General features: G+C 39.5%; 1 protein-coding gene across 1 annotated transcript; it reads left to right on the forward strand.

The window, feature by feature from the left end:
• The first annotated feature begins 13,787 nt into the window (after nt 1-13,787).
• On the forward strand, nt 13,788-20,420 carry LOC143040192 (uncharacterized). The gene is made up of 2 exons (XM_076210859.1): nt 13,788-13,853; nt 17,047-20,420. Exon 2 carries the CDS (start codon nt 17,121-17,123, stop codon nt 19,956-19,958), a length of 2,838 nt encoding a protein of 945 aa, XP_076066974.1. The 5' UTR covers nt 13,788-13,853; nt 17,047-17,120; the 3' UTR covers nt 19,959-20,420.
• The last annotated feature ends 5,087 nt before the right edge of the window (nt 20,421-25,507 follow it).

The following is a 25,507-nucleotide window of genomic DNA, read 5'->3' on the forward strand; positions in this document are numbered from 1 at the left end:
TCCTTCTGTCTCCCCTCCCCCTTCCTCCTTCCTTTCCCCCATGCCCGTCCCCCCAAACCATTCTCACCCTTTATCTTACCTTTCTCCTTTAACTGCTCTCCTGTCATGACGAATGTTGAGGTTTAGGGTTGCCTACGTTGAGTGAGACTCAAAGTGTAATTAGACGTGTGTGTGTGTGTGTATGTGTGTGTGTGTGTGTGTGTGTGTGTGTGTGTGTGTGTGTGTGTGTTTACCTATGTAAACATCACACATGTATTTTGTGAGGGAGAGCGTGTTTGTGTCTACCCTTTCAAGACCGTAGGATCCTTTTGAAGACTGTTTTGTCCGACGCCAGGCGATTTTATTAAGCTGGTTTGCCAATCGGGTTAAACCAGATAAGATAATCTCAGTTTAGCCTTCGCATGCGGGATATTTGGTGGATTTTGTTGAAAAGTAAAAAGGCGGAGGTTTTCTTGTGGGCCTAGGTTTTCTTGGTTGTTTTTGGTTTTGCATTTACACACACGCACGCATGTACACATACACACACATAGGCACACACACACACACACACACACACACACGTACCCACACAATACAAACACACACACACATATACATACACGCACATAATACACACACACGCACACACATACATAATACAAACACACATAGACATATACATACACACACTCAACATATGCATACACATATACACATACATATAACACACACAGAAACACTCATACATATACACGCACACATGACCCATAGACACACAGCAACAGCACCAACAACTAAGCTGCCAGCAAAGAAAAATTGAACTAGTTGACATTGGTAGTTGTATAAATGAACATCAAATGTATCCAGACTGTTACATGGAAATTCACCAATGAGATTTTCTCTGCACCTTTTCAGTAAACACGTCAGAAAATTATTTTTAATGTTCTAAGTGTCAAACCAAAGTTTTACTAACTTTAAGTCATTCTTTGAGTTTCAGCTCGTATGAGATTTAAATATGTTTTTTTGAATTATGTTATGCGTCTCGTTTTTAGCTTTGCATCTCAACATCTGCCCCTATTTTATGTCATATGGCTTTTTTTTTATTATATATATTAAGTATCTCTTCAGAACCCCGTTAAATTTTATCATTTTATATATTTTTTATCATTATCATCGTGACGGTTAACTCGTAGTTTGTCTTGTAAAATGTTTGTCATACATTTACTTCATTTTTGTGTTTTATTAGCGTTTTTTCAGTCACCGCTCAGTTATTTATATCTCTATGCCACAGAAAACAAAACACTGAGAACGTTCAGACGACACAATAGGGAATCGAATAATGTAAAGTCATAGAAGCTTCAGAATACACAAAAGAGAATCAGTTCTTTACAGATCAGAATATACAAAAGAGAATCACTTATTTACAGAAGAGAAACTTCTTTAGAAACGCGACACCAGCCCAACAACTTCGAGGATAGTAACCACCAAACCACAAGAAGCTATCCAATTGGGCACTGCTCTCATTCCAATTCAGCAGTGTCGTTAACGAGGCCAGGGGACCACAGGCCAACATCTCCTGCAATTGAGGACAATTTGGTTAAGTTTGGGGGTTAGATACGTACACACATTTATTTTTATTTTTATTTATATTTTTTTAAGAAATGGTGCGTTTTGTAGTTTTAAAGCTTTCTTCCGCAACAGAATATTGATGAATCTTTGTGTAGGAACTACAAATAAATACTTAAATGATTGCACTGTTTCAATTATATAGATGTATAAGTACGTATGTATGTATATATGATGTGTGTATGTATGTGTATATACGTATGATTGCATGCATGTATGCATGTATGTATGTATGTATGTATGTATGCATGCGTGTATGTATATATGCATGTATGTATGCATATGTGTATGTGTGTATGCATGTATGTGTATATGCATGTATGTGTATGTATGCATGCATGTATGTATATATGCATGTATGTATGTATGCATATGTGTATGTATGTATGTGTGTATGCATGTATGTATGTATTTATGTACATTATATGTATATACATATATATATATATATACATATATGTATCTATGTATGTATTTATGATATGTATAATTGTATCTGTGTATATGTACAGTGTATGTATGCATGTATGTACAGTATGTGTGCGTTTATATATCCATGTAGGTATGTATGTGTGTATATACAGTATGTTTGTATGTGTGTATGCATGTACATACAGTATGTATGTATGTATTTGTGTATGTATGTATTTGTTTATGTATGTATGCATGTATGTATAGCCACGTGTTGGCGCTTCAGTTTCATGCCATAACCTGACCTCCTTTGGCGTGAATCGCCCTCCAAGACTATCTTGAGGGGTTATCACACTGGTCTATTTTTCCTCCGACATCCTACCTCCAACCTCCATTTGAATAACTAGAATATGACTTCGCTTACAAAAACCTAGACTTCTCAGAGAACAGTTCTAGAATTCTCATAGGTTTACAGTCTCTCAGTTCATCGTTCATCTTTGCTGTATATGACGAAAAGGTAATTATTTGATATTAGATGTGAAAAATTAAATATTGTAACCGAAGTCGTTTTTAACCAGACGAAGTCTCAACTGCTGGTGAAGCCCGTGGAAGCCCAGTGTGATAACTGGATGGGGCTGACAGGTGGTAATGGACATGGAACTGCCTAGTGTAAGCCTTATGGTCTCTTGCAGTCTCCTTCATTCATATGTTAGCAGAGTACTTGGAGGTCCTCCTCCAGTCCGGCTCTGAGTGGAAGACGAGACCAGACGCCCGAGGGTGACCGTTGACACTTGGCGGTTCTCGAGACTCAAAGCAATGGAGTTGTTACTCGAGCCGGTGCTCCTCGGGTTGCCCTCGAGGTATAACTCTTCCTTTATCTTTGAGGGTGACAGCGAGAGAGAGTCCTCGAAATGGCTTAGGTACAGTCCGACATAAGATTATGACCCCTCATCCAGGAGGAGCCAAGATAAGAGGGAGGGAGGGAGGGAGGGGATGGATGGGAGTGGAGTATGATGAGATGGAATGGATGGGAGTGGAGTATGTGGAGATGGAATGGGTGGGAGTGGATTTTATTTATTTATTTTCTTATTATTTATTTATTTATTTTTTGCTACCTCCTTTGTAAGGTTTGAAAAGGCCTTTGGTATATGTATGTGTTCTGGAAGTTGACGAACTGGTGTGAGATTTTCGTCCAGACGGTCAGGGAGAAGATGGAGGACTTACACCAGGAGGAGCTTGTCTCTGGCTGAAGAACTCAACTTTGACCTGTGTACTCGCATAGCCAGAGCAAGTGGCAGTTACTGGTGACCTTATGTGTTTTGTAGATCTGGATTATCCACACACACACATACGTACATACACACACACATACACACATACACTCACAAACACATACACACATGCACAAAAACACAAACATATACAAAACTCCTTGCCCACCAGAGTTGGAGTGCCTGCTAGCAGTGCAGCGATGTATTTTTTTTTTCCAGCCCTTGGCGGTACTCGAACTCGGATCGTTGAATTAGTGCTCGAAAACGGTACCACTGCACCGTGGAGCCGTTTGTGTGTGTGTGTGTGTGTGTGTGTGTGTGTGTGTGTGTGTGTGTGTGTGTACTTGCAAGTATGTATAATAGCCAGAACAATTGTAAGTCATAAACTACAAAAAATAAATTAGATTAAAAACAATTTGGAAAATGACATTGACTAGCAGATGACAAACACCACAACTCTACCACAAAGACATTATTTCCACAATCACTCAGTAGAAAATTAGAGTTAATCCTCAGCTGGATAATCTCATCCAATGTAACCGAAGAGATTTATTATTTTCTATTCATTTTATGTATTTATCTATTTAATTTCCTTCGGAGGAGTACAAATTCATGAATGTGAAGAAATCAACTCAGGAATCATAATTTCTGAAATGTATATGTACTGAACTCCCCAGCTCTTTAAACACGTGACACAGCCACCAAGGTAAAAAACAAAAAATGCATTGACCTCAGATGACGTGTTTCCTCCTCCATCATTATATCTATGACGTCACCCTCGCACTCCAACACTCCCTCACTCCTCGCATGCCTCCACTACCACATCTTATTCCCTCAACAATTACTCCTTCTCCTCCTCTTCCTGCTCCTCTATCTCTGCCTCCTCTTCCTTCTCCTCCTCCTCCTTCTTATCATTCCCCTCCCTCTTCCTCCTCCTCCTCCTATTCCTATTATTTTCTTGTAAACACTAACCCTTTGCCACCTTTCTTCTATTCCTCCTCTTCTTTTCCTTATTCCTCATTCTCCCTCCTCCTCCTCTTCCTCCTCCTCCTCTATCTCCTCCTCCTCCTCCTCCTCTATCTCCTCCTCCTCCTCCTTTTCCTCCTCCTTTTCGTTCTCCTCGTCCTCCCTGCAGACACCTCATGATGTCATTCAACCCCGGTCATCGGGGAGAAGGGATGGTGTAGCGTTTAGATCTCTCGACACCCAAGCCCTGGGGGTCTTGCTCTGAGTCCTTCCTCTACTGCAAGAGAGATGAATATGTATGTATATATATATATATATATATATATATATATATTTATATATATATATTTATATATATAATATATATATATATATATATATAGAGAGAGAGAGAGAGAGAGAGAGAGAGAGAGGGGAGGGGAAATGGGGAGAGGGGGAGGGAAATGAGGGAGAGGGGGAGGGAAATGGGGGAGAGGGGGAGGGAAATGGGGTGAAAGAGAGAGAGAGAGAGAGCAGTTCTCTCTTGCTGTAACCAGAAGGGGTCTGGATAAAAAGAGAGGAATCGGAGGCGCGTCTCGCTCTGCCGGGGGCGTCTCGAGGCGACAACGAAGACCATCGGAGCGGAGCGTCTCACGAGGCCAAGAAGACCAAGAGCGACGCCAGTAGCGGCACCCGCGGCCGGCCGGTCGGCCCTTGAGGTGTGGGATGACATGCTCCCTCCCCCCCTCCCCCTTCCTCTTCCCCCTACCCTCCTCCCTCTACCTCCCTCCCTCCCCTCCTCCCCTTCCCTCTCCCCCACGCCCCCTCCTTCTCTCCCTCCCTCCCCTCCTCCCCTTCCCTCTCCCCCACGCCCCCTCCTTCTCTCCCTCCCTCCCCTCCTTCTCCCCCTCCCTTTCCCCCTTCTCCCCTACCCCCTACCTCCCATCTCATCCCTCTCTCTACACCAGCTACCGTATCATCTCCCACCTTCTGTCTCCTCCCGTCCTCCGTAGCTCTTCCTCATTCTTCCCGTTTCTTCCCATCTCATCCCTCTCTACCTACACCAACTACTGTATCATCTCCCACCTCCTGTCTCCTCCCGTCCTCCTTAACTCCCACCTCCTGTCTCCTCTCGTCCTCCTTGCCCCTCCTCCTCCTCCTCCTCCTCCTCCTTCTTTTGGTATCAGTTATCTCTTAGTTTCCCTCCTAAACACCCTTTCGTATTTTACATCCACTACCACCATGTTGAGGTCCAGAGGCTGTATCATCATCTAGCGGATAGACCGGTAATCCTGCAGTGTCCACTCATGGCTTTCACACTTTCACTTTCACTTCAACATACCACTGCTTATCGGCACAGAGATTCATCCAAGGCGAATGAAATCACTCGGCGTCAACGAGAACGGAGATTTTTATAAATGTGCATAAGTAGGCCCTCCGCCCTGGTTATCACAGAGTGGTGTGCGAACTCCCCTGGAGGTCCGCACGCGACCCTCGGGGGAGGCATAACAGCGGCTCACATTTCACAAACAATCTTCCACTTTAAATTTGTTCCTTATCTACTTCTTTCAACTGATTCTCGAAACATACCCTTTTCAGTCGATCAAAAGTAGACTTGATCATTTGCGAGGTACTCGGAAAATGAGCATAAAAGATCTTATGCAGGGCAATGGTATTATGAAGAGTGTAATACTTTGTCGTGAACAAGAGTTCTAAGGGCCCTTTCACACTGGGCAGATTACCGTCAACCGTTGTGAATTTGAATAGCAAGAAGGAAACTTGGGTTACAGTATGCTAGACTTCCCTAAGAACATATCATCATTGTGTGTAACTTTTGTAAAGGTATACCCTCTCCTAGTTTCCCATTCAGTTTTTCAGTAAATGACGCAAAGATAATTTGACTTTTGGATATTCGAGAAACAAGACACTGTAACCGAAGTCGTTTCTACTCAAACGAATTCACAACGGTTGGTGAGAATCGGCCCAATGTGAAGCGGCCTCAAGAAGAGTTCGAAAAACAGAAGAGTTCGAGAACCAGAAAGGGTAAAGGATTAACCTCCGGAGGTGAGTTTTCTGAAGTTAACTAACATAATTGTTCTCTTAGGGTTGATGACAGATGTCTCTTAATTCAAGAGGAGATCGGAGGGAAAGGGGAAATAAATATATCTCTTATTCCCTTCCTCTCTCTCTCTCTCTCTCTCTCTCTCTCTCTCTCTCTCTCTCTCTCTCTCTCTCTGTGTGTGTGTGTGTGTGTATGTGTTTCTCTCTCCCTCACCATCTCTCCCTCTCTATCTCTCTCTCTATCTCTCTCTCTCTCTCTCTATCTATCTATCTCTCTATCTCTCTACTCCGCCCATAGAACTTATATCGAGAGAAAGTCGACATATCCTAACGAGATCTGTTTGAAATGAGATAGACTTCTGCATAGGAGATTGTTTACTCGGGGAGACTGTGGGGTCGTCGTGTGAGTGAAGCGACGCGCGCACTCTTACAAATGATGATGATGAATGAGGGACCCGGAGGGCGGGGACAAGAGGCTGGTCTCCTCAAAAGTGTTGGTTGGGAGGGGCGTTTAAAATGAGAGGTGTAAACGGTACACGCATAGTATGATGTGATCGGATACCACACAATCTGGGACTCTCACGCGGCGACGCTGAACACCGGTCGGCTTGGCTTGGGCAAGTCAGCGTCTGACATCAAAGAACCCTAGGTCTAATGACATCCACACATATTTGAAAAAGTGCTATATATAAAAAATTATTTATACAACATTATATAAGAATTGCAATACAACAGTTATAATACCTGAATGTAATACATGATACTTGTGATACAACAAAAGATTAGAATACAAATTAGGCAACTAGGTAGGGAATGGATAAATTGATAGAATTAACAACAATTCTTGTGGATATAATGAAACGGGTAAAGAAAGAAGTAGAAACACCGAAAGGAAACAATTAAGAAAGGGAGTTGACAATCAAGATGTTGAAAAGACAAATGGGATGACCTGAATGGACTTAAATCAAAAGAGCAATTGAGCAATTCAAAAGTGTCAAAGAAAAACAAAAACAAAGAAAAATAGGGCGGGAACAGCCACGAGAAAATTTACAAATTAAATTGAAAAAGAGATCATAGAAATGCAAAGTAAAAAAAAGAGCAAAAAGATGAGATCAAATGTCATTAGTGTTAATAAATCGAGAAGCATTGGTGGACGAAGTAGCGGGGTAAAATGTCTCAGGATTGAAAGAGTGTCGCAGTTCGCATTTGGAAAGGAATTATAATGTGGTTCATGTCTGTTGAATATTTTACTCAAGAAGAATCGATGTGCCAAAAAGAGAAAGATGGTTAGGTGGCTTGTGTTTACCTGGACCTAAATCTTTGGATAAAGTACATTACAGAAATTTTATGTGGAAATTGAAACATGTAAGAGGAGTTTTCAGATGGCTGAAGAATAGAAGAAGGGGCTCCTGAAGAATAGATAAACATAGACGTAGACATATACATTTTGTATGCATATACGAGTACATGTACATATACATACAAATACAGACACACACACACACACATATATATATATATATATATATATATATATATATGTATATATATATATATACACATATACATATACGTATAGGTATATAATTGTATATATATATATACTGTACATATACTATACGTATACATATATACACAAACACACACATACACACACACACATACACACATATGTTTTTATATATAAACTCTGTCGTCGCAGACGCAGATGTCCCGGACCCGCTAGGACGTAAACAAATAGATGGGGGCATTCTTGTCTCCCGCCCTCCGCTTAATTGGCCACAGTGCCGACGACGACGACTCCCGTTGGGAGCCCAGAGGAGAAGGGGAAGGGATCGCGTAGTAGGCTCAATGACAAATGTCAAATGAGTGACGCAGATGCGTTTCAAGTCGTTACTGTCTCCCTTGGGCAATTTTTTCTTTTGTGTGGGTGTGTGTGTCTGTGTCTGTGTGTAACGAAATAGTCTGGCAGAAGCTAGATTAAAAGAACCAGGCCGCTTTGAGTTAGGTTAGGATACGTTAGGTTAGATTAGGGTTGGTTAGGTTAAGTTAGGGGGATGGATAAGGCTGGGATGTGCAAGTTGGATTGGGTTGGATTGTGCTAAGAAAGGCCAGGATATTCTAGCTTGACCAGGGTAGATTAGGATATACTAGTAGATAGGCTAAACTGTGTTAAGTTGGGTTAGGTGAGGTTATATTCCTTTGAGTCAGTTCACTTAAAAATTATCAAGATGGGGTGGGGGTAGGCATCTTGTTAAAGGGGAGTCTATATTTCATGGAAAAAATATGGACCTCTAGGTTAATTTTTTTTATTGTGGTCTACTTAATGCTCACTGAACCTTTCTGTTGAATAATGAAACTGTATTTTGATTCGTACATGAAATATTTACAGTGTGACGAGGTGTCAAATATATGAACCAAGTGATGAGTCCTGTTTTTCTTCTTTTTCTTCTTTTCTTCTTTTTTTCTTCTATTTCGTTTTCGTCTTCTTCATCCTCTTCCTCGTTTTCGTCTTCGTCTTCTTCTTTTTCCTCTTCTTTTTCTTTTTCTTATTTTTCTTCTTATTTTTCTTCTTCGTCTTCATCTCCCTCTTTGTCTTCCTCTTCTTTTTCTTCTTTTTCTCTTCTTTTTCTTTTTCTTTTCTTCCTTTTCTTCTTTTTCTTTTTTCTTCTCTTTTTTTTCTTCTTTTTCTTCCTCTTCTTTTTCTTTTAAACGTAAGATGATTTCGCCTGTAGGGCGAATTGTTTTTCTTCTGTCGTTGTTGCTATTATTGTTATATAAACGCCCGTGGTTCCGGCTACATGCAAATATGCGAAGAGGTTGAGCGACACGCTTGACAAGTTTCATTTGTTTTTCTGCCTCGTCGCTTGTCTACACATTCCCAGGAAGCGGTCAGGGAGATCTTCAACCCTGTCATGGCTCATCTCCCTTCTCTCCTTTATCATTTCCTTTATTCTTCCCCCCGCCGACTCGTTTTCCACTTCTTATGTCGATCCACTCCGTGCATGTCGCTTCGGTTTCGTCCCGACGGCTTCCCGACAGCCAATCACGTTCCTTCTCTGTCGCCTGGTAGGCAGTCAAGTCGTGCGCAGAAGGACATCTACCGAAATGTTGCCTAATCTAATCTTTATTATTATTATTATTATTATCATTATTATTATTATTATTATCATTATTATTATTATTATTACTATTCATTATTATTATTAATTATTATTATTACTATTATTATTATTATTATTATTATAATGTCGCATGCGGGGATTTTTCCCTTCTTCAGCAGAAGTAATAGGCTTATCCAAGGCTTGCAGGTTCTTTTTATCTTATTTTTTATTACCGATACTTCTATCCTTCAATCTTCTCTTGATATTTCCTTCTTCAACTTCTTTTTTTGTAAATTTATCCCTCACCGCTTACATTTTTCTCTTTTATTTATTATTCTTTCTTCATATTCTCTCACTCACTCACTCTCTTTCGTCCCACATTTCTTTTGTCTTTTCTTTTTTTCTTCACTTCTTTTTTATATATCTCTTCTTTCTCTCCTTTTCTTTTCTCCACTTATTCTTTTCTTACCATCAGATTCTTTTTCCTCCATTTCTTTCTCCTCCTCCATCTCTTCCTTAACCTCCTCCTCAACCTCCTCTTCCACCTCTTCCTCCACCTCCTTTTCTCTTCCTCCACCTCCTTTTCCTCTTCCTCCACCTCCTTTTCCTCTTCCTCCACCTCCTTTTCCTCTTCCTCCACCTCCTTTTCCTCTTCCTCCACCTCCTTTTCCTCCTCTACATCCTCCTCTTCCTTTCCCTCCACCTCCTCCTTTTCCTCTTCCTCCACTTCCTACTTTTCCTCCTCCTCCTCCTCCTGCTCCTACTTCTCTTCCTCCTGCTACTTCTCCTCCCTTTTTCTCCCTTGTTTCAATTCCTTTTCGTTGTTTTCGCTTCTACGTCCTCATATTCTTTTCTCTCTTTTCTCCAAGTGGTAGGAGGAGGAGGTGAAGGGGGGAGGAAGAGGAAGAGGAAGTTAAGGAGGAGGAGGAAGAGCAGGGCAGGAGAGGGCCCTTGCTCATGACGTAAGCGTGACCTCCCCTGTCTTGGAGACCTGTGTCGTTTTGGGGATCCTTCAAGGACTCAGCAGCGTCGTTCGAAGTGACTTCATGGAGTAGGAGGGAAGTCTAACCAAGACCTAAGCCCATATTTTTCCGTTCCAATATATTTTTTTCGACATCGTTATGTACCACGCGGTTCTATGGGCATACACGATAATTACATATATCTTTTTTTTTTTTTTTTTTTTTTTTTTTTTTTTTTTTTTTTTTTTTTACTCTTTTTTACTCTTTTTCTTTACTCTTTTTTACTCTTTTTCTTTACTCTTTTTTACTCTTTTTATCCTTTTTTACTCTTTTTTCTCTTTTTCTTTACTCTTTTTTACTCTTTTTCTTTACTCTTTTTACCTTTTTTTTTTCTCTTTTTACTCTTTTTCTTTCCTCTTTTTTTACTCTTTTTACTCTTTTTCTTTCCTCTTTTTTTACTCTTTTTTCACTCCCGCAAGTAGTACATCCGAATTACCCTCACAATCCAAATACCCACCAAGACAGCTTCACTAGAATCCTCCACTTCTGGGTACCACAGTCAGTACAAAATTCCTGGGACGCCATCGCAGGCAACCTTGCGCCGTACAAGCAACAAAATAACGAAAAAAGAAAGAGAGAAAGAGAGGACAGGGAAGAGAGGACTGTTCTTTCTTCATCCCAGCTGACACTTAAGTGCGCTGTCCCATCTTGGCCTCAGAACTCCCCCGCTGAGCTGCAAGGTGAGCCTTGAGGACCAGACCCCCCCAACCCCCTGCACACTACACACACACACACACACACACACACACACACACACACACACACACACACACACACACACACACACACACACACACACACACACACACACACACACTTCCTACCACAACATCCTCCTCCTTCTAATCCTGCTTATCCTCCTCAACCTCCTCATCCTCCTTATCCTCCTCATCCTCACCCTCCTCATCCTCATTATTCTCCTCATCCCCTTCCTCATCCAGACCCTCCTCATCCTGCTCATCCTACTCATCCTCTTCCTCCTCCTCCTCACCCTCCTCCTCCTCCTTATTCTCCTCATCCTCATCCTCACCCTCTTCATCCTTTTCATCCCCTTCCTCATCCTCACCCTCCTCATCCTCCTCGACTTCATCCTCATCCTCCTAACCCTATTCCCCTCTTTCTCTTCCTCCTCCTCCTCCTGCCTGCACACAACAGACCTCTACCATCCTCATCCTTTTCCTCATCCTCCTGCTCCTCTTCTTCCTCATCCTCCCCTTCCTGCACACTACAATCTTCCTATCACAATATCCTCCTCGTCCTCTTTTTGTTCTTAATCTTCCTCCTCCTCCTCCTCCTCCTCCTTTTCTTCCTCCACCTCCTCCTCCAGCTCCTACTGCTCCTGCCCTTGCACCAGTGACTCCTCTTCCTCCTCCTCCTCCTTCTGCTTCTTCTACTCGTCCTCCTCCTTGTCCTGCTTCTCCTCCTGCGTCCCCTCCTCCTCCTCCCCCCTCTCCCTGATATTCTTCCTCTTCTTCCTCCTCCTTAATCGTTTGTCAACAGTGACTTGAAAAGGAGAGTCGAGGGCAAATTCAGAGGATCAGTTTGACCTCCTCTTCCTCCTCTTCCTCCGCCTCCTCCGGCACCAGGATGAATAGAATCGCTTGGCGCCGGCCAGAAAGGAGAGCCGCAAAGGAGGGAAGAAGAAAGAAGGAGGGGTGAGGAAGAGAGAGGACAAGGGATGGAGGAGGACGGACAAAAGGAGAGAGAGAGAGAGAGAGATGGGACGGGGATAAGGAGCTGGAGAGGGAGAGGGAGGGAGATAAGGAGAGGGAGGGAGAGAGAGAATAAGAGAGAGGGAGAGGGAGGGAGATAAGAAGCTGGAGAGAGAGCGGAAGGGAGAGGGAGAGAGGGACAGGGGGAGGAAGAGAAAGGGAAGAGAGGGAGGGAGAGGAGAAGAAAAAGGGAGACGGAAGGACAGGAAGAGAGGAGGAAAGAGAGGGACGAAGAAAGAGAGAGAAGAAGAGAGAGTGAGAGGGAGGGAGATAAGGAGCTAGAGGTGGGATAGAAGGAGGATGGGAGGGAAGGAAAAGGAGGAGGAGGAAGGGGAGGGGGGGAAGGAGAGGACGAGTATTTGTCGGTTTATTTTCACAGTCAGTCATCCTCTCGGAAGGTGTGTATGTGTGTGGGGGGGGGCTGCATGTATGTGCGCGTGTGTGTATGTGTGTGTGCGTGTCTGTGTGTATGTTTAGACAGTTTAGTGAAATCGGATTATGAACACAAAAACTTGCAACAATCAAACATCTTTACAAAATCCTCTACATCCGAAGTTTCACTTTATGTATTTATTTGATTGTTTTTCGTTCTTCCTCGATATTTTCGTCAATAGTATTTTTATTCGCTGTTTCATGGCGGCTACTGGAATGAGATTTTGATAAGATACGGTGACTAGTCCATGCAAATGAGTGAGAGTTTGCAAATTACTCTTGCTGGGCACTCGCGAGGCAAAATAAGCCACGCCCCCTTTCATGTCCTGACCAATGACATCCACCTAGCAACCGACACAGACCTTCGTCTCCCTTTTATTTTTATTTTATTTTATTCTATTTCATTATGTTTTATTCTATTCTAAATTATCTCATTTTATCTTATTTAATTCCATCTTATTGTAATATATTTTTTGTGTCGTTCTATTTTAATCTTTTGGCGCTTCCAGCCTAATGAGAGCCATCCTCCTCCTCCTCCTCCTCCTCCTCCTTTTTCTTCACCTGTACTTCCTCCTTTCCTCCTCCTCTTCCTCCTCCTCCTCCCTCCCTCCCCACTCCCGCCTCCTCCTCTCATCTGTTTATACGTCTTCTGCCATTATGGGAAAAATTTTACCAAGACTTTTTTATTATTATTATTATGAATGTATCTATTAAAGAAATCCAGTCATAGAATTGTCTACACAAAAAAAATCGTTCGCTCTATATGCAAGGATGTACCACGTGGTAAGTTCACAAACATGAAAATCGCTATACTTATGAAAAATTACTGGTAGATTTTTTAAACAAATCATTAAATCAATCGAACTTCATGGAAAAAATGTGATATTCTACGTAGTTTGAAAGTATGATGTTACGGTCTATCTCAATTATAACTAATCGCTGAATTAGATTTCTGATCATTTCCGTAAATACATCACTGATTTGAATTTTTGTTGTGTCGTATTTCTTGTGAACAATGACGTCATGTCGCTTCCACGACGAAATTCTATTTTATTTATCTTCCTAATTTTCTGTAGATTATAAATAATTCCTGAATTAGATATCTGTTCATTCCGTTACCAAGTCATTTGGTAAATAAGTCAAAGGTTTGAATCCTTGTTATGTCGTATTTCTTGTGAACAATGACGTCATGTCGCATTTCAAGTGAACAATGACGTCATGTCGCTTCTACAACGAGGATCTGAAATGCAACACAGTACATTTCGAAGTAAAAGAATTGTATAAATAAATGTAAGTATACCTGTGTATGCGTTTATATCTACATAACCAGAAAAAATATTTGTACGTGCATGGTCAAATATACAAATACATGTTATATGTCACATAAATATATATGTATATTTTCAAATATGATTATGTATGTGCACTATGTACGCGCACACAAATTATATATACACATATATATATATCTATCTATATATATATATATATATATATATATATATATATATATATATATATATGAAATATATTTATAAAATAAACAAGATTGTATAATTATGTGTGGGCGGTGATTTGGATATAGAGAACGTTCAGTTGTCGGAAATCATTTCTGCATTTTAGAAGAGCAAGACAGAATAAGGGCGACCACCAGTAAGTGAGGCAAAATTATTACCAACTAGCTTTTTATTCTAAAACACAGTCATAGGTAAGTTTCCAAACTGCAGATTGAGATTTTATATCACAAATAACGTTTAGATAAAGAATAAGATATTTGTTTTTCTTCAAAGAATATTAAGATCTTAAGATGAAGATTTTTCATTCCACAGAAATTCGTTTTTGTATCTTTTTCTTGTTCTTTTCTATTCTCTTTTTTATAATCTGAATATCGCGGACCCAGTGTCGTGCTGCATTATTATATTTTATTCTGTCACTGTTATCAACATTCCAGACAGATAGTGTTGAAATAAAAAAGATATATATATATATAGAATGAAAATTATTTTTTTTATCGCAGAGCAAGACTGTGTGAATTATGTTATCGTCAATTCTTTTGTATCCAAAAGGTAAAAAAATATTGTCTTAAAATATTGCCTACTTCCCCAACATCTATAGAAATGTCATCAAAATATTCAAGAGATAAAGATGAATTTTGCTCAATTTTTTGTCAACACTTTTCTAGAAAATAGGCCTCTAGTCTATAGACATACATATATATATATATATATATATATATATATATATATATATATATATATGTATATCTGATATTTACTCTAGTAACTGGATTCCTTTTAGGATATATATATATATATTTTCTTATCATTCTTCTATTTATTCTTCTTTCTTCTTCTTCTTCTTCTTCTCCTCCTCCTCCTCAGTCAGGTTTGCTCATTTGTCTTTTCCTCTCCTGACATTATTCGTTGTTTTTACTTTATGTCTCTTCCTTACAACCGTCAGTTCTTGGTCATGGCACCTTTCAAATGTATTTTTTCTGATATTTACTTCTTTCTATTTATCAACATACCAAGGGCTTCTTCACAAAAATCAAAAGTCAAATATCCACTCCCACCCATTCCACTCCTACCCATTCCACTCCCACCCTTTCCACTCCTACCAATTCCAATTCCACCTATTCCACTTCCACCTATTCCACTCCCACCCTTTCCACTCCCACCCATTCCACTTCCACCTATTCCACTCCCACCCATTCTATTCCCACCCATTCCACTCCCACCCATTCCACTTCCACCTATTCCACTCCCACCCTTTCCACTCCCATGCACCACCCTTTCTTCCCTCTCATTTTCTTAAATTGGTCAAATTTAGCAGTTTTTATTAAGCTCCTTTCATTTTTTTTCTTAAATAATTCAAGTTTTCAAAATGTCCATTAGATTCTCAAATATATTTGTTAAAAAAATCTTATATTTTATTCAATTTGCATTGTCTATTAGGTCAGTTGAATATATGAAAAATAATTTTCAAATATTCTACCCTCCATTATCTTATTTGCGTGTGGTTACCAAAATTGGTCTTTATTTCATGCATTTCAAACTCTAATGTTGGTAAAAGGAATTATTTTTTTATTTCAAATACTTAGATTTTTCGTATCTTAATTAATTTCTTATTTATCTATTTATTATGTTTTTATTGTTATTATTATTATTGGTATTATTATTAATATTATCATTATTATTATTATTATTATTTGTTATTATGATTATTATTATTATTTGTTATTATGATTATTATTATTATTATTATTATTATTATTATTATTATTATCATTTGTTATTATTATTACTATTATTATTATTTTATCATCATTATTATCATTATTTATCATTATCATTTATTATCATTATTATTATTATTAATTATTATTATCATTATAATTTTCATTACTATTATTATTATTATCATTATTATTATTATTATTATCATTATTGTTGTTGTTTTTAATTATTTACAATTGAGGTGGAATACCTTGTGTATAATTTCTTTGTATCGGCAACAATTGGTGGGATATCAATTTAGGAGTTATTCTGCCATGTTCTTTTTTTTATGCATTCAACATAAACCTGTATTCTTCTTAATGTTTATATTAAATTGTTGCAGTAGTTTTAGTTTTATAATTGTTCAGCGCTTTTGTTGTGTTTTTATTTAAATGGGATAATTTTTATGACCGTCGCGCAGAGGATTCGAACCTACTGCTCTGATGCCAAGAGGCTCCATTGTCAGTCGCCTTAACCCACTAAGCCACTGATGGTCTAAAACTGTATGAACTCGAAACGCTACTGGTTCCCGAGATTAGGAAGGTCGCTAACTGCAACCCAAACTCCTTTTTCACCATGCAGCTAACCACACTCGTAGCAGGGGGTAAGGACCGGAACGAATCCCTTTCACGCTTATCGCCATTGTAGCCATATGAGAAATACGCTAATGAACAGCGACATCAATCAGATGATTTTTATGACCGCCGCTTAGTGAGTTAAAGCGACTGACAATGGAGCCTTTTGGAATCAGAGCAGTAGGTTTGAATCCTCTGCGCGACGGTCATAAAAAAAAATCTGATTGATTTCTCATATTTCATTTAAATATATATAAACTCAGTCTTTGGTGATAATTACACAGTTTTACACTATTCACTACGTTTCATTATTTGTGAAAAGAATCACAAGTGTCTGTGTTAGTTTATGTCTTTCTTTTACTCTGTTTCATTTTTTCTACACCGGAAATTCTTATGGACAATCATTTTTCTTGTCATCATGGTCTGCCATTGTAACTCACTCTACTGTAAATATCCGTAATCAATATTTATGACACATTTCTCGATAGATCTGTTAGAAATGAGACTGATTATTTCTTTTATATCTATTGATTATTACTCTTATCATCGTCACGCAAAGGTAGTCTTGAGGTTCTTCATGATTAGTCTTCCTTCTCCTATTGGGCTGAATTAACTTAGTATTCCTTGTGGTAGGGTTCTGTGATCCTGTGCACATCTCGAGAAACAAGGACAAGGTGCTCTAAAGGTACTTGTATCATTTACCCCCGATGGCTCATCACACTGGCACGTTTGGTGATAGAATTCACTTCACAAGGAGAAGTCTCAAGCTCGAGATGGTCGATAAGCAACCACATTCAAGACTTGTGTGTCAGTCCAGGAACAAGGAGATATCTCAAGGATCTCCTCCAAGAATTCTCAAGAGGCGATTGAGAACAACTGATATAGCATTCAGGGAGAAGACAAAAGTACAAAAAGAAAAACAAATGTTTGTGTCTCAAAAGAAAAGCAAAACTACTATGTCTTTGCGTCAAATGGACAGAGTGGATAAACAACAAAATTTGTCTAAAAGAAAAATAGCTAAATTGTCCTTTCGGAATCGGAAAGACATTATTCTACAGCCACAGGAATTGGATTGTAATACTAATCCCTTAGAAGCAATCCCATCCATTGATCCACAGCTTCATATAAAAGAAGAAAGTCAATACCAAAACGAAGAGGAAACACCAAAAGATGGGGATGTTGTCAACCGACCATTCCAGGAACCCGCAAGCACTATCATTCTACCAGAGGAAGTTGAAATTTTCCTTCAACATCTTCAGGAAAACAAAGACACCACTAATCTCTTATGGGACCCACAGCATCCCAATAGCTCGGTAAACGATAGGCAGCAAGAAACCTCTTCTTCAGTAGACGAACTGAATGGAAATCTGATGACAGAACTGGAACGTGAGATTCTTAGGTTAGGTGGGACGGAGAAACTTCTCGACTACTACCTCTTCACTCTTCTTGAATCCCCCCTGACAAACTGCAGGCTCTGTTCAGTGCCAGTTGAGCTGAATATTGGATTTCCTATTCAGCAGCCACCAACTACGTCCATCCAACCGGATGTGCGTGTTCCATTTGATGACGAAACAGCTAAATTGCTAGAACAACATATCAATGACACAGGTCAGCCACTGAAACTGTCCCTTGATAACGGGACTCAGCTAGTAGGACCGGCTGGACCACGCTGTGACAGCACGAACCAGTCGACAAAAACACCTCACGACAAAAGAAACCAGTCAGTGGGATTTTTCCTAGATGGCATGAATCAGGATTGTGAGCCACGTTACGACAGCATGAACCAACAAGTCGAAACATGTCCAAACGACACGAGCCAGACGGCAGAAATTTATCAGGACAACATGAAGCAGATGGACTCTGCCTTCAAACCGTACCATGGAATGTGTCAGTCATCAGATCCAGCTGTTAAAGCTAAAGATTCAACCAGAAAAGACCACAATGATTCCATACCCACACGGGAGCCGATCCACAACCTCCCCGTGGTTCCTTTGCCAGAAGCTTGTGATGACACCAAATACCAAACACACTGTTCCCAAGATAACTATGATTCCGCCAAAGTTTTAACAGAGGACCTCTGCCTCATGTGCAGACAGGTCTTCTTTGACGTGGGTCTCTTGATCTGCAGTCAATCATGTTCTGCTTGCTTATCGACCTTCCATACTGTCTGTCCTGATCGTAGATCTCTGTGTTCTAAATGTGAATCTGTGAGAGATAATCCAAGCCAAAAGACAGATGATTTGAAGACAGAGAATGCAGAGTTTCATCAATCTAAACTTGAAGACAAGGATTCAAATCAGATCCATCATGAACAGAGAGATACCATCTCAGATGACAAGTTACCTAAGAAACCACGGAAAGCACACTTCATACCAATGAAATCTAAATTCTCAAAAAGACCAATAGCATCTTCTCCAGATCACTCTGATATACAGCTTAACCTGCAGTCTGACACAAAATGTGGAGAATCAACTAGTTCAGACAGTTTCATTAGGAAATGTAAACACAGAAAACTTATCAAGGACAAGAAAGTGCATCCAGAACAAAGTGATGCCCAACTTGTCTGGTCTCGCTCAGATTCTGAGACGTCATTTTCATCAGACAATGTAGTCCGAAGACTTAAACGGTTAGAGTCTTCTGAGCCTTTAAGATATGATCTAAAACCTTGTGACGCACGTCCTGCCACGTTATCTTTCTCAGAATTCAAAGAGCCGTCCATTTCTCTTGGTAATGGTCGCAGACTCACACGCTTTAGGTCTGTAAAGATGCTGAAATCCACTGGGAAAAGAATGGCTCCAGATAAGACCACTGGCTCTCAAAACCTTTCGAAAGATTTGAAAGTCGTCCCGGTTTGTTCACTCAAGTCGGAACCAGAAGAGTCATATGGATCACAAAGTGAAATTCGCTCCTTTAGATGTCGAAGGTCTTCGAAACACAGAAATATCTCGTCTGATCGATGCAGTACACGCTTTGTCCAGTTGCCTGACCTAGAACGTAAAGATCCGTCTGATTCAGAGAGGACGATCCTCAAAAATCGATATTTAAGGTCTTCCAAACGCGGGAAGTCTCTTTTGGGTGACTCAGATTCTGAAAAGCCTCTTGATTCGCACACTCGTATACAGAGGTCTAAAGACGTAAATTACTCAAAGCATCAACCAAGCAAGAGCTTATATCGTGCTCAATTTTTAAAGTACCTTTCTGTGAAATATCATCGTAAGTTACGTCCAAGGAAAACAAAAATGAGTCTTCGATCTCAAGATCCTCTTCCGAAAGATTTTTGCGATTCTCTGTACACAATCCTGAACCAGGTTACACGAAAACGAGAGACTCACGAGGTCTCCAGAAAACCCAAGATTTTGAAACGACAAGAGGACGAAAAACTCAAAAGAAAGTCGCCAAACGATGACACCCGATCTTCTGAAAGGGAAACCAAGGAGACGATCAAGAAGGATTTGCCTTCTAAAAAAAGAATGGTTATTTCTATGCCGCGACCCAAATCATATATAAAGGAAACTGAAAAGGTTAAGAACGACCAAGATCTTTAAATGTCCCAAACTGAAAAGGAGAAGAACGATCAAGAGAGTTAAATGCCCTAAAGAGAACAGGCATAACCCACTCGAAGATTGATCATGACCGTGAAACCAGAGGAAAAGGAATGGTTGGCAATGTGTGTGTGAGTGTGCGTGTGTGTGTGTGTGTGTGTGTGTGTGTGTGTGTGCGTATGTGTCTGTATGTATAATTGTATATGTACATATTTATATGATATGTACACGTTTAGAATATTCATATTCACGAAATAACAAATTTCCCACTGAAGATAAAAACTAACCCTTCAATAGATCGGTTACAAAACGCACCATATGACCAAGATTTTTTACATTTTTGTCGTACGAACGTCACTGGGTTATTCCAAGCCTGATTTCGTCCTCATTCTTATTCCTTTGCTTTCTTCTTGCTGAAGACTTAAGAAGTACAAGCCACAAACCGAACGACAGTTCACGACAGGATCCTCTTGTTCGCCGTGGTCTTTCTGAACCAGAGGGGATGTAGCACAAAACCAAGCCATTTAGGGATAACCCCGAGCAGAAGGCGACAATAGCTGAGGCGTCCCGGGTCGCCATTTCCCGCCAAATCGTCCCACCTGACTGTTACCCTCATCTATCCACCTCATCCACTCCACGGCCATCGTCTGTTGACACGCTCACACCGCCACACATCCGTTCCTCCCAACACCGCAAGAGATTAAGAAGATTTTCCCTATCCTTGTGTGTATCTTTGTTCGTAGAATGAATAAACAACTATAAGGATTAATGTATTATTGAATAATCCTTTAATTAAAAAAAACATGTAAACAATTATTGAAAGGCGTGTCTATATTTCTGTACTTTTCTTTTTTCTAGCGTACCCAAGGCAAATCTAGATTCTTGTCACTACATAGATATAATCGTATGTAGTACCAAAGAGGTCAGTAGAGAGCTGAGTAGATGGATAGAGAGAACACTAGTTAAATAAAACAGAAATATATAAACTAATGTGTACATTTTTACTCAATGTACAGTCAAACAAATTAAAAAAAATTCTCTATTTCCACTAATTTTCGGCATTTTTATTAATAAAGAGTAACTGGCAACTCCTGTTATTTTCTTATATACTTACATGGTATATTTCGAGTTCTTTAAGACTACTTTCAATGGACGACTTCATTATGATGATATCCTGTGCAGATTTTAATCTATCCTACATCCTGCGATTTCATTCAGCTGAGGGAATGAATGAGTAGAGATTGAATAGCCAATATAGCCTGTTCGTTCAGGAATAAAACAATCAGTTCAAGCAAATAAACCATAATTCGCATAACTATTTGTGATGAAATCTGAGCCAAGGATTTCTCAAAGAACTAAAACCTCAGAACATTCTGAATGTTTATTTACGTAAGGAGATAGTCTGTCTGGCGTGTTCTCTTCCCTTTCTCACCGCCCCCTTAAAAAGTCCTTCGAGCTGGTCGCTTGTTTACACTACGCAAACCTATTGGATAGGTTGGCCTCTTGCTCTCTTAGCTGGGTGTTATGAAATGCTGTCGAAAGGAATGTTTCACAGAAGCGACCTTCTTTTGTTTTCAGCTCGGAATCCGAAACTAAACCAGATGACAGCATTGCATAAGGTCCCCAGGTCTTGTTTCTGAATGGACTTTGTTGAGTCATGCTGAAAATGCCCCAGTATTTTGTCATTCATTTGTAGGTGTCTTGTTTCTCGTAGAAGATTGTCATCATCATGTTTGTATGCTTGACCTGAATTGGTGAATCTGCTACTTACTCCACAATGAAGGAACTGAAAAAAGATCACGTTCTTATACATTTACAAACAGTTGGCTACCAAGACCCCATAGAACCGCATCAAGTACTCTGTACCAACAGCGATTAACGAATAAAATAGACTTAGTAACCATGTAGAGAGCTCTGAAACTATTGGTTGTTTTAAGAGACGGTTAGATAGATTTAAAGATGGGGATGACATGTGGTCATGGACATGGAACTGCTTAGTGTAGGCTTTATGGTCTCTTGAAGTCTCCTCCGCTATTATGTTCTTATATCAACCTCTCTAGCCATCGGGGGATGGGGTTCACTTGTCCTTAAGTCGTTATCACATTGGGCTATTTTTCCTCCAACTGTTGGAGGAGATTTGCAGCCCGCAGCTTTCGAGAAGGAATCTAATATGCTGGAGGAAAATAATTTTCCTCCAGCATATCAAATGACATTCTGGAGGATAATAATTTTCCTCCAGAATATCAAATGACATTCTATGTAAACTATTGAGAAAAAAAATAATAGTGATTTCACGGCGGAAAAAGTGCCGGAGGTGGGCGGTACCGCCGATTGATCGGAGGTCGGAAGAAAAATATCCCAGTGTGATAACGCCTTTATGTCCAATGACTTTGCTCACCTGAGAAGGGTACTGGTCGATAGAGAAACGGTTCAAAGCCGGAGTGCCTTTGGTCCCTGTGTTAGGTCAAACCTTCTGATGTGAGACAAAAGAAGATGTGACCCAGGTCGCGGTGCTGGGCGCCCACTTGTCCCTTTCTTTAGACCGAGTCTCCATGTGCAGTTATACTGAGTTGTAACATACGTTTGTGTTTATGTATTGATACTGTTTATATGTCATGTTTATGTTTATGTATACATCTGTATTTATAAAGATTATATTTATACACACATATACAGTATATTACATATATATATACATATATATATATATATATATATATGTATATATATAATTATATTCATACTTATATTTATACCTATATATACATTAATTTTGTATTTATATTTATATCTATTCTGTTTATCTATTATTCTCTACCCATTAATTTATATATATATATACTTATATTACTATATAGTCGTAAATTTATATTTATATTTACATTTATAATGTTTATATTTACATTTACATTACGAATGCATATCTAGGTCAATTTGAAATAGCCAAATTTCTCTCTTCGCATATCAGGCGAAAGTTTCTTACCTGAAGCTTTTTCATTGTGACCAAATCGTTTACATTTTCGTTGTCTTCATATCTGCCTATTTTGATATTCTCTGTTGCAGCAGCATAGACCAGTCTGCCCAGGCAAAACAAGCCACGCCCCCTTTCCTCCTTGACTAATCACGGGCACTTTTGAATGACACGTATTGGGTGAAGGTGGGGAGGGGGGCGTGACGATTGTAAGAAGGCTGTGATTGGCTAAGAAGTCTGAGCGGGTCGTTTTTCCTGTAAGTCCACGAAGATGCCAATAGTCACTGTCTTTTTTTCTTTTTTTTTTTCTTTCTTTCTTTCTTTCTTTCTTTTTTCCCTAAGGGCGGGAGTGGGTCTCTGATGGCAAGGAGTTATGGAAAAAAAATTACTCAAAGTCACACAATCTCTAAGTGTCTGAGCCAAGACCGGGCCTCCCACCCAGGGTTCCCCTCTCAACTCAGATTAGGAAGACAGTCTCAAGTGGGCTACACACCACAGGCCAGGTAGGCTATACCCGGAGGGCCCCGTTTCCTGGCCCCTCGTGCACCATAGCCCCATTTCTTCGTCGGGTTGCCAAACATGTAGTCACGTTCCTCAGTTGGAGATAACGCGAACGTGTCACAAACCACGCCCCTTTTATTCGCTGGCCAATCAGGTTCGCCCTGCCTCCGTCGCAGGTCACTTTTATCCAATGAGCGTCGTTTAAGAGTGATTGCTATTGGTCTCACAAGAAAGTGGGCCGAGCTTATTTTGTCGTAGAGAAGGATGTGACTTTACACGCACGTGCACACGCACACAAACATACCCACACACACACACACACACACACACATACGTAGATACGTACACTTACTCAGACAAACACTATCCCTGTTCAAAGAAAATAGTAATTGCGATATCAGTCGTTGTGTGTATGTGTACGTGTGTGCATGTATATGTGTCTCCATGTGTGTGTATGTATGTATGTACGTACTTCCTTTCTTCCCTCCTTCCTTTCGGCCATATTTGAAAGAATTGATTTTTGTCTGGCGGCTGATATCGACCACGAGGAAGGGCTCTGGAGAACTTGGAAGAATAAACAAATTCTGGCAGATAGATGAACATCATTTGAGAACAAAGACTTTGTTATTGAATGGAGAAAGTTTTTCTCTCGGGGAGTTGACGAAGCCTTTATCAATTGTGCAACGTTGCGACGGGCGACGAAACGTTTCGTTCGTTGCAGCCTTCAAAACGTTGCACAATCAATGATAATAGTTCTGTCCTCAAATGGGATCCTTATTCGCTCTCGAGAACGTAGGTAGTTGCAACCTTTATTAACAACCAATTCCTTACAGAAATGAATGTCTGAGGCTGAACAATGACAGCATGACTGTGATGAATTCATTTGTGTTCCTGTGTTTTGCCACGTCCTTATGATTTGCTATTGCTTTCTCTTTATGTCTAAAGATTAATTCTATTAGTGTTGAAGAGAGTTTGTATAAGGTGGCATTAACTTATTTTATTTATTCATTTATTCATCTTGGAAAATAGAGGAGCCAAGATGAGAGAGAGGAACGGGGTGGTGGATGAAAGTAGAATGGGTGGGAGTGGGTATGTGCATGTTGACTTGACTATCACCCTTTTTAAGGTGGAAAATTCCTTGGTATATAGATAGAACTTATTCATATATATACATATATATATATATATATACTGTACATATATATATATGTATATATATATATATATATATATATATATACATAAGTGTGTGTGTGTGTGTAATTTTTTTTTTTTTTTTTTTTTTTTTTTTTTCAACGGAACATTTTATTCAATTGTGGCCATGATCTTCAGCAGCCACATTGTTGAACTCCGCCATCTTGATATCCACTCTCCTGGTTCTGCTGTCTCCAGTATTGAAAGGTTAATCAAACATAGCAAGTAATAAAAGAAATCCTGTAATATTATTTTTTTTACACTTGGTACAAATGTGTTGTCATGGCAACAGAAATGAGAATCTATAGACGTACAGACTAGCTCCATGCTCTAATAAATAAACGCCATTTTTGGCTTACCTTATCGTTCAAAATGAGAAAGATATTTACACCATATATACATTGGCTACAAGATAGCTTTCGAATTTGAAAGAAGAATGACAACAGATTTGTTGTCATTAAACTTTCAATTCTCATAAGGGTTATTATTCCACCAGCAACAACCGTTTTGTTTTATATACATACTGTATATACATACATATATATATATATATATATATATATATATATATATATATATATATATATATATATATAGATTAATATGTATATGCACATACATATAAAAATACCTATACATATACACATACAATCTATGGGGATATCTTAGTATGTGTTGAAGGTATAGATTATAGATATGAAGAGTATAAAACTTAATTCTACAGTTTTATGGAAAAGTGCATTATTGTTTGTGATGTCTATTAACATTGTTCATTGACTGATGAACACTTTGTTTACTGAGTTTGTGTTATCGAAATAACGAAAAGAGTGCACATGTTTTAATACATAGCCTCTTAGTGCGCCAGCATGTTATACATGTTTCCTAG

This window comes from Oratosquilla oratoria, chromosome 28 (genome assembly GCF_046742065.1).
Source record: "Oratosquilla oratoria isolate Oo_2021 chromosome 28, ASM4674206v1, whole genome shotgun sequence".
Lineage (NCBI taxonomy): Eukaryota > Metazoa > Arthropoda > Malacostraca > Stomatopoda > Squillidae > Oratosquilla > Oratosquilla oratoria.

Coding starts and splice junctions, on each gene's coding strand:
- LOC143040192 (XM_076210859.1), top strand. CDS start 17,121: ATGGCTCATCACACTGGCACGTTTGGTGATAGAATTCACTTCACAAGG.